Genomic DNA, 12,586 nt, shown 5'->3' with positions numbered 1-12,586 from the left:
CCCAAAAATGAAAATTCTCTCATCATTTACTCACTCTCATGCCATCCCAGATGTGTATAACTTTCTTTCTCTGCTGAACACAAACAAGGATTTTTAGAAGAATATTTCAGCTCTGAAGGACCACACAATACAAGTGAATGGTGGCCAGAACTCTGAAGGTCCAAAAAGCACATAAAGGCCATATAATAGTAATCCATAAAACTCCAGTGGTTTAATCAATTTCTTCAGAAGCAATATAATAGTTGTGTGAGAAAATTTCTTACATTCTTCTTCTCTTTTGTTTTTGCTGATTCATATTCTTCCTATATATTGCCACCTACTGGGCAGGGAGGAGAATTTATAGTAAAAAAGGATCTGTTTCTCACCCACACCTATCATATCACTTCTGAAGATATATATTTAAAAACTGGAGTCATATGGATGACTTTTATGCTGCCTTTATGTGCTTTTTGGACCATCAAAATTTTGGCCACCATTCACTTGGATATTATGGACCTACAGAATTAAGATATTCTTCTAAAAAATCTTTATTTATGTTCAGCAGAATAAAGAAAGTAATACACATCTGGGATGGCATGAGGGTGAGTAAATGAGAGCATTAAAAATTTTGGGTGAACTATCTCTTTAAAGCATCTGTCAATTGTCAACCCCCTATATTTAAATGTGTGCATGTATGTTTTTTTTGTTTTGTTTTTTTTTTACCCAAAAAATAACCCTTACTGTACATTGGAAATCTAACATTTTCATAAGCAAGTAGATTTATTCATAAGATTTGTTCCATTTGTGAGATATGACTGTAAAATGAGAGGCCGCTCTGTGCTGGGGAACTTGACAGTTTCATGTTATTTCTTCTCTCTACCCACACACAATTCATCTGTGTACCATCACTTAAAATTTTCTGTAAATTATTAAATTATATATGAAAATTTTAATCAAATTGCGTAAGTGTTATAAAGCATTATTGCAGCATTATTTATTACATTTTCATTTTTGTAGTCTTTTAAAGTTATTTCTTCATCAGGACCAATAGGAGTCAGGCTTTCCCTAAAGAAAAAAATGTATGCAGTATGTATGCCAATAGAGTGACACCACACGGAAACACTTTTTAATAACTTATTTATATAATGTTTAATTATATTATTATATTAATTATATAATATTTGACAGATCAATAGTTGTATATTTAAATATGAATATAAACACATAAATCATGACATTTCTAATTATTTGAATGTAGGCCTAGTTTAAGAAATTATAAATGTATATAAATTATATAATTACTTTTTTTTAATTATAAAACACTTTTCTAAAGAAATGTACACATTAACGACCAGTTCTTTTCCTTGCAGCAATAATTCCTCAGAGGGCATCAGTGTGGACTGGCCAGGCTGGTGTTTTGATGACGAGGAGGTTTCTGACTTTCAGGATTTTGATGATGAAGACTGGTTTGAACAGACCACAAATGAGCACCGGAGATCAGAGCCGAAGAGATCCGGGAGACAGGATGAAGGAGAATGCAGTGAGGTGTAGTTATGCCTGTACTAAAAGTGGAGATCTAGTGTACTCAGCTCTTTTGACTTGTAAATGTGTAGAGGGGAGCAGAGTTGTGTTTAAAGCAGTGTATAAAAAATAATGCATATTCTGTAATGTTCTTTTATATATATATTGTGGTATGAAAAATTGTAATCATGGTCAAATAGCAATATATATATTAATATTACATTCATTCTTATATCTAAAGCTTGCACATTTTTTACAAAATGTTATCTATAGTTAGAAATATGTGTGCTTATATGTATTTGTGTACACAATGCTTTCTCTTTTTGTCTGTATATTATTTTACAATGTATAGCTATTTTAAAACACCTGAATTTTATGTTCATAACTTGTATCTACTGTGCACAAGAAAAGACAAATTAAAACATGAAAAATTGATAAAGAGTGTTTTCACTTTAGTGCTTTATTTACATAGATAAAACAATAATATTTGCAATATATATTGGTACCATAGCAAGTTTATACAAAATGTATATATATGTGTAACTGTGTTCAAAATTACTGACCGGTTACATATGTCCGTAACATATTTACAGTTTAAGTGGACTGCTACAATTTTCTGCATTACAAACACACCTACATCCACATACAGTTTCATATAGAGTAACGCACAAAGGTGTCTGCCATTTACACAAACTGTTTGAAAAAAACACATTCACACACACTCTCATTTCGGCTCTTCACCGAGAGCTTCGTTGATTTTTGCCTTGCACCTCTCTCTCCGTTCTCGTTCAGTGGCGGCTTGATGGACAATGGTTTCCATTGCTGGGTAAAGAAGGATCCTCTTCTTCTGCAAGGAGGAATAGATAGACAAAATTAGATGGATACACTGTAAAAAGTGTTAACCTGTGATTGTTACCTCAAGGATCTATTTCTACTTGATTTAACCCATACAAAATTAATTCTGTAGGTGTAACCTTGTTTTTTAGGTTGATTTAGTCAGATTTAATACAAAATGTTACTTGGATAAAACCAGTTAATTTAGATATTACCCTATGCTGTTCTTTTATATGGTTACAAAAAATATGCCTTCATAAAGGATAAAAAAGCCCCAAAAAACAAAAACAAAACATTCTAGTGGGGCAAATATTGCTCCTTAAAAATATAAAAGAAATAAAAGTTAATTTCTTACACTGGCATAAAGTGAATATAAATGTTATCCTTTGATCAACAGATGATAGTGTTCTAGTTTAAAGAAGATTTGAACTTACCCTGCGATAATTTCTGTACATCTGGAGCAAAATCAGGAATATCACCAAGAACAAAAATCCTAATCCCATCACCATAGGCACATTGTTTCCAGAACTAGACTTGCTTTCGCCCATTAGAGCACCTGTACAAAACAACAAACCAGAGTAAGGTGTTTTATTAATCCATGAAAATATACAGTAGTGCATCTAATCCTGATTCCAATGCAACTCTTTTATTTCTTGGTATGAAAATGCATAACTGCTCCCTAAACTTTAAAACCTACCCATCATGTGAAGTTGATAAGTTATGTTCCCCAGAACGCCTTGCTTCCCGTAGTATCGACACACCCATCCACCAATGTCTTTTTCTGTCACTTTTTGAATCCTGAGTTCCTTTGACTTTTTCACAGAGGTCACCGTCTGAGTGTTGTTTATTCTATTGGTCACACGGAGCCATTCATAAGAAGTGATGAAACTGGAGTTGCTGAGGTGGCACGTCAGGGTCACGGGTCCATAACTGCTTGATGCAGAGGAGCTTTGAACTAAAGAGGAACCAAAGAGAAAATCTGGTTGAGAAACTAGTAGTCTGGTTGTTGAACAATACTTTTACAGCATTTATTATTTTTGGTTAATGTTAATTTCAACATATAGTAATAGATTTTTAAAATCAAAAGTTGTATTAGTTAACATTAGTTAATGCATTATGAACTAACATGAACTAACAATGAACAATTGTATTTTTATTAACTAACATTAACAAAGATTAATAAATGCTGTACACAATATATTGTTTATTGTTAGTTCATGATACCTAATGTGTTAACTAATGTTAACAAATGTAACCTTACAGATTTTGGACACAGGATATAAAAGGTTTGAATACCTTGAATGAGAAATACAAATCCGAAAAAATGATTGTTATTATTATTATTATTATTATTATTATGTTATTATTATTAAGTCTTGGTGTGAACAGACCTTTTGTCACATATTAACAATTTAACAATCAAATATTAGCATTCAACTGAAACAGACAACCTTCTTATAGCCAATACTGGATAAATCTGAGCTTGAAGTGATACATGATTCCACTTACCTTGAGTAACAACCAGCTGCATCCTTCGTTCCACTTTCATTCTCCCACCATTCGATCCCTCCATCATTCCTGAGCATGTATATATTCCTTCATCTCCTTCCTCCACTCTCTTTATCCATGCTGATCTGTCCCAAGAAGGGTGGGACACTGTAGACACAAGAGACTGGTTGAAAGATGAAGGGAGTGGAACAGAGGAGTGTTTTGTTTTGGAAATTCTCTGCCAGGTCACAGTGTTTGGCATAAGACCATCGGTAAAGACACAGGGCAAGGAGACGGAGGTGCCCACTGCGGCATACACCACTGAAGAGTCGTCCCGCGGGGTTACGATTCCTGCAGAGGGACAGAATTAATTAGATGAACAACTACAGCAGAAGTTCATTTTAAGTCATGCTCACAATGGCAATATTTTAAACCATTTTCAGGCCGAAGACACCTAGGTGGATATAGAGATAGAGCAGGAACACCCTGTTACATATTGTCTAAAACTGAGTGTTACATTTTAAGCCTGGCCTATACACTGCAAAAAAAAAAAAAAAAAAAAAAACCTTACTAGTATTTTTGTTTTCCACTAAAAATATCTAGACATCCTTAAAACAAGATACATTTACTTTACATTAGATATTATGTGTTCAGTGAAATATAAAACAAGAAATTACTATTTGCCAATGGGGTATGAACAATAAACTTGTTTCCCTTTGAATTAGGCTTATTTTTCTTAATCCATTGGCTAATAGTTTTTGACGCAGCTTTTTTTCACAAACATTTATCTGAAACCTGCATTAGTGCAGCGTGGGCCCCTGCTGAAGGCCCCAGTTTTATTTAATCACTCACCTTTGACCTGTAGGGAAGCAGTTGCCTCTCCTGATACACCTCTGTATAGAACTAGGCAGGTCCAGTTTCCTGCATGTTTTTGATATACGTTATGGAGGACAGCTTTACTTGTTAAACTGCCATTTATTTTCTTGCTGACTGTTCCAAATTGTGGCTCAGGACTGATATGGCATGCCACCTCCACCCTTGAGCCCTCCACCACAATGACAGGAGAAAAGGACACTGTGAAGAGACAGAGAGATATTCATGAATATATGTCTTTACTGTCATTGATATTATTCATTCTAAAGAACATACGTATCCAGAGGTTTGCAACAGAGGAAGTGAATGTGTGTTACCTTTAATAACTCTGAGCATGATGTCCTTTCTCATCAAAATCTTTCCCTTCACCTCACACAAATACATTCCTCCGTCTTCATCTGTAATGTCAGTGATGTGAAGACTGTAATCCTCCTTTCCAAAGTTCAGAACGGGGCAGCGAGCACGTGGCGGGTGTCTCACTGATCGAAACTCTAACCCGCTCTTCTCCTGCCGCCAAACTGTCTTCAGCAAGCTTGGAAAGAGAGAAAGAGTGTAAAGAACAAAGAGGGAGACATTTTTAAATGCCCATCTTTATGTTAACTTGTCTTAAGATATTGTCAGGTTTTTATTTATTTTACAAGAATATGTCTGGGTCACCCCAAATCAAAAGAAATAGGCTAAATAAGCAATTATATTTTGCTGATTAAAAAAAAAAAAGCCTTTTTGGACCATTAAGGTTATTTGCAAGGGACATTTTAGTCATGAAAATTAAGCACAGTCCCCACCACCCAAAATCTTTAAAAAAATCTCGTTATTGTAATGTAAAGAAAATTAGGCCTATAATAATATAGAAAATGATTAACTTTATACACCATTGTGGAACTTGTTGTGGCCTACTTCCTTTAATTTATGCCATTTGTTTATTTTTGAATTTTTTGTATTACAGAAATAGTTTATTGTAATATAATGAGAATCACCATTGAGAAAAATGGGAATTACAAAAAACAAACAAACAAAAAAAAATGTCTAGATGCATTACAGTAATGAGAATTTGGGGGATGAATGTGCTGAATTGTCATGAAAATATTATCAAAAATAAAGTAAAAATGTAAATGGTCCTAAAAAATCTGCTTCTTTACGCTATTTCTACATATCGTGATGAAATGCAAAGAGTACATGTTTCGTCAGATTCAACCATTTGCTGTTATTTGATAAACTGGGATGGTAGATCCCAAACTCTATTTATGCTGTTAGCTCAACACTTAACTGGGTCATAACAAACCACATTGACACCAGCACTGGTTGTTTAGATAGTCTAGACTAAGACCTTCACACACTGGTTCTTATATGTTGCATTGTACTTACAACAATTTCCACCGGCCTAGCTGTGTGACAATTAAAGTTTCTAATCTAATCTAATCCAATCTAATCTAATCTAATTTAATGATTGGATGGATGGATGGATGGATGGATGGATGGATGGATGAATGGATGGAGGTTTCTTACCCATCAACTATCCTGCTCCAGTAGACTGCATTATTGTGTGAGGGTTCAGAGAGCTCATCCACACACGGCAGCACAGCTACAGCACCATACGCCACAAACACTTCATTCCAACACTCAACACCTGCAAAACACACAGAACCCACATGTAAAATCCACAAGTAATATGCCTGCATTTCTGAATAGGAGAAAATAAAACACATTCAGAGAGAAATAAAATAATATCTTAATGATTCACACAATGCCATCATGAACGCTCACCTTCAAAAACCAGCGCTAACCCCAGAACAACCAGCAACTGTGCTTTCCTCTCCAAATACATGTTTAATTCTTCAAAACAGATCTTCTTCAATTTCTTTTGGGTTCTTTTATCTTCTTGTCACTTTCCCACAGAATGTTATGTGTATTATCTCTGTTGGCCTCTGTCTGCTTTCTTTGGTCTTTTTTTCTTGAATATATACTGTTGTGGGTGGTTGTATGGGTTTGCAGTGTGGTTGGGAGGAGTTGTTTGCAGTAGGTAGTTCCTCTCCCTCTCTGCCTCTCATTATCACATGACTTCTGAAGCTACATATACTGAAACTGTTGATATGCAGTCTGACTGACGTAGATTGGAAAAAGTAAGCGAAAGAGACTGAGAGAGGCAATACTTAAGGGTTTATTCTCCCACGGATTCACCAAGTCTTTCTTGCATTTTTTTCATCACGTTTATCTGAATGTATGTCATCAACTTGAAGAGATGGAAACAAATTTGTTGATATACAACAAAAGACAATATGGAAAATGAACACAGCCAACAATATAGACTATTTATTCATGCTGTCTCTGCATGCAAGCAAATTAAAAATGCATAGTCAATGGATTAATGATGCAAAATATGCACAAATTACAGTAAAACCAAAACACATAAAAAATAAAAAAATAAAAAAAAAGGAATGAATGAAAGAAATCCGTGGAAAAAAATAATTGTTTAAAAATCCTTAAAACATGATCAATTTCCTTGAGAAGCAAAAGATATTAAGAGAAGTATATCTTGAATTCTGTTTCTTTTTCACAATTTCTTTTTTATTTATTAATTTGATTTTTGGTTAAATCTAACCAACTTTAGTGAGGTTTATGCTCAAAACTAGAAGAACTGTGGAGTGGAGTGGTGGTGGTGTAGTGGACTAAACCACTGAACTGGTAAGTGGAAGGTTGTTGGTTCAATCCCCGCAACCTCCACCATTGTGTCCTTAAGCAAGGCACTTAACTCCAGGTTGCTCCAGGGGGATTGTCCCTGTAATAAGGGCAGTGTAAGTCACTTTGGATAAAAGTGTCTGCCAAATGCATAAATGTAAATGTAGAAGAAAAAAAGAACTATTTGCCAAAGGGGTACAAAATTAAACTGAATTCAAGATGTGCTCTCTGAAAATAGCTCTTATATTGCACACATCTCCATCTCTTGTTTTAAGCATGTTTAAGTTTATTTTACTGGAAAAAAGTCAATTATTTACAGTGAATAACTATATTGTGAAAATGCTGTAATGAAAACACAGCAAATGTAGTAGAACGTTTGTAATAAAGGAATTTCAGCAGCATTGTATTCAAATATGCTTAATCTACTAAAATTTGCAGTTTCCTAATAGATATGTCACCATTGCACCAGAAAACTGACTTGCATGTTTGATGACTGACACTAACACACCCTCAACCAGTGGACTAAAAACAGAAACACTTTGTTTCATTTTAGCCCAGCTCCATGGCATTATTGGTTGTTTATTAATGTAAGCTAGTGTTATTTATGTCAGCCCTGTGTCAGACGTGCAATTATTCGGAACGCATTTGATTGAACCGTTGATATGTGGATGTGCAATCAGCATTATTCTAAAACAGCGCCACTTCCAGTAAGGGCAGAGAGACTGAGAGCGAGTGACATGAATATGGGGGTTGGAGTTGTTTTGATGAAGAAAAGAAAGTAAAGATACTGTGACTGACTCAGTCTCTCCCCTCCCATTTTTGCTTTGTTTTTTTACTCCTATCTCAGTGTGTCTTCCTGTATCAGTATGAAGTAACAATACCTAGTCCATGCCACATTTTTATTATGCAAAGTCAGTACTTTAAAAAAACAACTCACTCAATTTGATGCTTCTACATCAATCAGTACCTTCCTTTCTATGGGTCGGCCCAGACACTTTGGACACTTTGGACACTTAGGCCACACATACAATGCATGCATTTCATTGTACTGAATTACAAAATATCAAACCAAGTGACAAAAATGATGCAAAAAAATTTTTTTTACCCCTTATTAAAAGAGTTATTAATAATAATAATAATAAAATATATAATTTCTAATATGCTAAAATGAGATCTTTCCTGAACCATGACTTATTAAAAAAAAAAAAAATAATAATAATAATCTTTTAGATGTAATTATATATATATATATATATCTTATTTATTAGATAAATTAGATAAAACCACATTTTAGTTGGTTTATAAGTATTTTTTAATAATTGTTATTTATTTTATGTATTTTTTCCTTCACCTGTGCCTCTTGTTTTTATGACTCAGTGATTGGTCAATCACTTACACTTTACAATGGTTGATCTATCAAATTTTGTACATCTTATTGAACATTTAAATGTAACAGTTTTAGCCCAAAGTGTGGACTTTTCAGATGGTCCCTAACCACACCCATGGAGTTATTGGTTGTTATTAACACAGTATTAGCACGTTTTAGCACAATGTGTGGACATTTCAGACAATCCCTTACCCACCACAGGCAAAAATTTCCAACTTACATCAATGTTAAAAATAGCGATCTGGAACGATTTCACTGTGATGCCAAATAACCAGCTTAAATACAGGACGATCCTCTATTTTATGGGACGGATGGCAACCCTAAATGTAGTTCAGCATATTAACGTTAGACATGTTCCACAAACATTTGACAACCAGAAAGTGTCAAATAGCAACATGATCACATAGGAAATCAACATGTTGCTTCATGTACTCTGAAATCGACCCATTCTGCCAAATTACTGACAAGGCCATCCTCCATCAGACATTTTTACCTCGATTCAAATGTGTTTACCTATACCTGTATATGATAGTGTGTTGCATGAGCAACCTCAGAGACACAGGTTCTAGGCCCATGTAAACCTGGAAGCAATACCATTCACATAAACCATTGAGCTTAATTCGGAGGTAGTATTTTTGCTCTAAAATTACAACTCACTTTTGGTGCCCCCCTGTGGACATTTTACCAGTGGCCAATTCATCAACAACACATCTAGTTTCGGCCTCTGGGGGCAGTGACCTCCTGTCGCCAAATTCATTTTAAACATAATATCTATTGTTTACGATTTATAAACAAAAAAACTTCTTTTTGAGTAAAATTTTGCTTGAAAGGTGTGCTTGTGCTGTCTTATCTTTAAAATAATTTTGGTCTGATATTTTGCTGTGTAATTACATTTATTGATTTTTGGGCAGCATGTCCCTGCTCAACCAGGCCTTTCTGTTCAGAGTTTGCATGTTCTCCCCATGTTCACATGGGTTTCCTCCAGGTGCTCTGGTTTCCCCCTCCAAAAACATGCAGATTTAGTGAATTGGAGACTCTAAATTGCCCTGTAGGTGTGAGTGAGAGTCCCCCAGCCACTGGGGGTTGCGTCAGGGAGGGCATCTGGTGTAAAACCTGTGCCAAATATGTCAAATATGCGGATCACGGATGGTCCACTGTGGCGACCCCTAATAGGAGCAGCCGAAAGAAGAAGAATTACATTTATTTATTTTTAAGTGAGGCTTTAGCGTCTAAATACTTTTTGTGGCCGCTTTACATCATTCAGCAATCATTTCTGTATTCCAGATATAAATTAGTAATGTTAAGCTGTATTAGACAAGTGGAAATAGTAAGCCGTCTATTGAATATGTACATATGCAAAAAGCTGGATCCGTGGGAAAGGAAACATGTAGGTATATCTTCATGAGGTATAGTATGGGAGGAAAACCACAGATCTTGAAATGCTTTCATCCTAAGAATTTTTAGTTTCTCATCATTTCCTTTGAGTGATCTTTTTATTATTATTATTATTATTGTTCCTTTTGACATTCTGTGAGGTCTAGTTTGATTATATGCTCCCATATATATATATATATATACACACTATATATGACAGAAGTCTATAATGTGTGTGTGTGTGTGTGTGTGTGTGTGTGTGTGTATGTGTGTGTGTAAATGTTGTATACATATACTGATCAGCCACAACATTAAAACACTGACAGGTGAAGTGAATAACATTTATTATCTTGTTACAATGGCACCTGTCAAGGGGTGGGATATATTAGGCAGCAAGTGAACAGTCAGTTCTTGAATTTCATGTGTTGGAAGCAGGAAAAATGGGCAAGAGTAAGGATCTGAGCGACTCTGACAAGAGCCAGATTGTGACGGCTAGACGACTGGGTCAGAGCATCTCCAAAATGTAGGTCTTTTGGGGTGTCCCCGGTATGCAGTGGTTAGTACCTACCAAAAGTGGTCCAAGGAAGGACAACCTGTGAACCGGTGACATGTGCCCCCAAGGCTCATTGATGCGTGTGGGAAGCGAAGGCTAGGCTGTCTGGTCCAATCTCACAGAAGAGCTACTGTATCACAAACTGCTGAAAAACTTAATGCTGGCCATGATAGAAAGGTGTTAGGAAACACAGTGCATCGCAGCTTGTTGCATATGGGGCTGCGTAGCCGGAGACCGGTCAGAGTGCCCATGCTGACCCCTGTCCACCGCCGAAAGCGCCTACAATTGGCACGTGAGTGTCAGAACTGGACCATGGCGCAATGGAAGAAGGTGGCCTAGTCTGATGAATCACGTTTTCTTTTAGATCATGTGGATGGCTGGGTGCGTGTGCATTGTTTACCTGGGGAAGAGATGGCTGCAGGATGCATCATGGGAAGAAGTTAAGCCTATGGAGGCAGTGTGTTGCTCTGGGCAATGTTCTGCCGGGAAACCTCGGGTATATATATATATATATATATATATATATATATATATATATATATATATATATATATATATATATATATATATATACAACAGTTAGTTCGAGTCCTCGAATCTGATTGGACAAAAGACGTTTCATGAGTACTGATGGTCTCACACCATCAGCACTCTGACGCTTCACTGTGTGTTTCACTCCACTTGTGTTCGTGCCATTCTAAACTAAAGTGTAAAAGTAGTGCAGATGTGTTAAGAGCCATCTGTCTCTTTACCTTTAATTTTGTGACATTACATATTTTAGCCAGCAGGTGGAGGCAAAAGACCATTTTTGTGTGTAATATGAGCCAGTTGGTGACGTGAAGTAAGTCACTGTCAGTCAGTGTTTATATTCAACAGCACTCCGTGATCGCTCGTATTACTACTACACTACTAAAGCTAGGAAATAGCTTTAAACGGCTTTAAACGTACAACTTTAGCATTAAGGCTCATCACAGCTGAGAGACACAACAGACTGATTAATTACACAACTCAAAGCGCTTACCTCTTACTGGAGTTTCCATATTGGAGAGAAAATACTGTTCAAAATGGCAGAGATTGAGGTTTCTATAGTGAAAGTCTCTTGCGCACCGGCTACCGTGAAATAGGGAGGAATACCCCCGCTTGGACATCTATTTTCCACTGAGAAAATAGGATGAATTTCACCAAAATGATATTATCTTCAGAAAGCTGAATCAACAGGTGATCGCACACACTCCATCTCTCTCTCTCTCACACACATACATCCTTGTTTCTCCAATAACATGTTAGAAACAGCCCAAGATGTGATACAAGTAGTTCTAAAGTGATGTTTTTGAGAGGCTTGGATGCATCATTTTGAACCAGCAACAGCAGATTCTGATCCGTCGTGTAAGAAAGTAGTTCCATGCACAAATGTGTTTTTTATGACCGTACTCAATTTTTCCAAATGATGTAGGTAATCACAGCAGTGCTGATGTAGGGCCATTTCAAATGATTACGAGTGTGATAATGCTTATATACAACAGTGCCAACCCGCATCTCAGAATAGTATTCTGAGCATTCTTTGTACAATTGTACAAAGTGGTTATCTGAGTTATCGTAGACTTCGTCAGTTTGAACCAGTCTAGCCATTCTCCATTGACCTCTCTCATCACCTCTCTGGATGTTTTTTTGGTTTTGGCCCCATTCTGAGTAAATTCTAGAGACTTTTGTGCATGAAAATCCCAGGAGATCAGCAGTTACAGAAATACTCAAACCAGCCCATCTGGCACCAACAATTATGCCACGGTCCAAATCACTGAGATCACATTTTTTCCCCATTCTGATGGTTGATGTGAACATTAACTGAAGCTCCTGACCCGTATCTGCATGATTTTATGCACTGCACTGCTGCCATATGATTG

The 12,586-nt window shown here is 36.1% G+C and overlaps 2 protein-coding genes across 4 annotated transcripts in view; one reads left to right on the top strand and one right to left on the bottom strand.

Moving 5' to 3' along the window:
• Window positions 1-1,905, top strand: part of LOC127453739 (uncharacterized) — a 31,024-nt gene extending 29,119 nt beyond the window's left edge. For 2 of the 3 annotated variants that reach the window (XM_051720390.1, XM_051720389.1), the window contains one exon: window positions 1,350-1,905. In XM_051720390.1, coding sequence (XP_051576350.1) covers window positions 1,350-1,530 — 181 coding nt within the window. In that variant the 3' untranslated portion in view covers window positions 1,531-1,905. Of the gene's footprint in view, window positions 1-996; window positions 1,066-1,349 lie in introns of all 3 variants that reach the window. The other variant, XM_051720391.1, reaches the window with a different exon arrangement.
• A 58-nt stretch (window positions 1,906-1,963) lies between these two features.
• Window positions 1,964-6,629, bottom strand: LOC127453740 (lymphocyte activation gene 3 protein-like). Its single transcript, XM_051720392.1, has 8 exons — window positions 6,460-6,629; window positions 6,202-6,322; window positions 5,013-5,227; window positions 4,675-4,896; window positions 3,844-4,173; window positions 3,032-3,289; window positions 2,769-2,890; window positions 1,964-2,347 (listed from the first exon to the last, which is right to left on the bottom strand). Exons 1-8 carry the CDS (start codon window positions 6,518-6,520, stop codon window positions 2,225-2,227), a joined length of 1,452 nt encoding a protein of 483 aa, XP_051576352.1. The 5' UTR covers window positions 6,521-6,629; the 3' UTR covers window positions 1,964-2,224.
• Between the last annotated feature and the right edge of the window lie 5,957 nt (window positions 6,630-12,586).

Source organism: Myxocyprinus asiaticus, chromosome 16, assembly GCF_019703515.2.
Source record: "Myxocyprinus asiaticus isolate MX2 ecotype Aquarium Trade chromosome 16, UBuf_Myxa_2, whole genome shotgun sequence".
Lineage (NCBI taxonomy): Eukaryota > Metazoa > Chordata > Actinopteri > Cypriniformes > Catostomidae > Myxocyprinus > Myxocyprinus asiaticus.
This window is presented reverse-complemented; position numbering and strand designations above follow the sequence as displayed.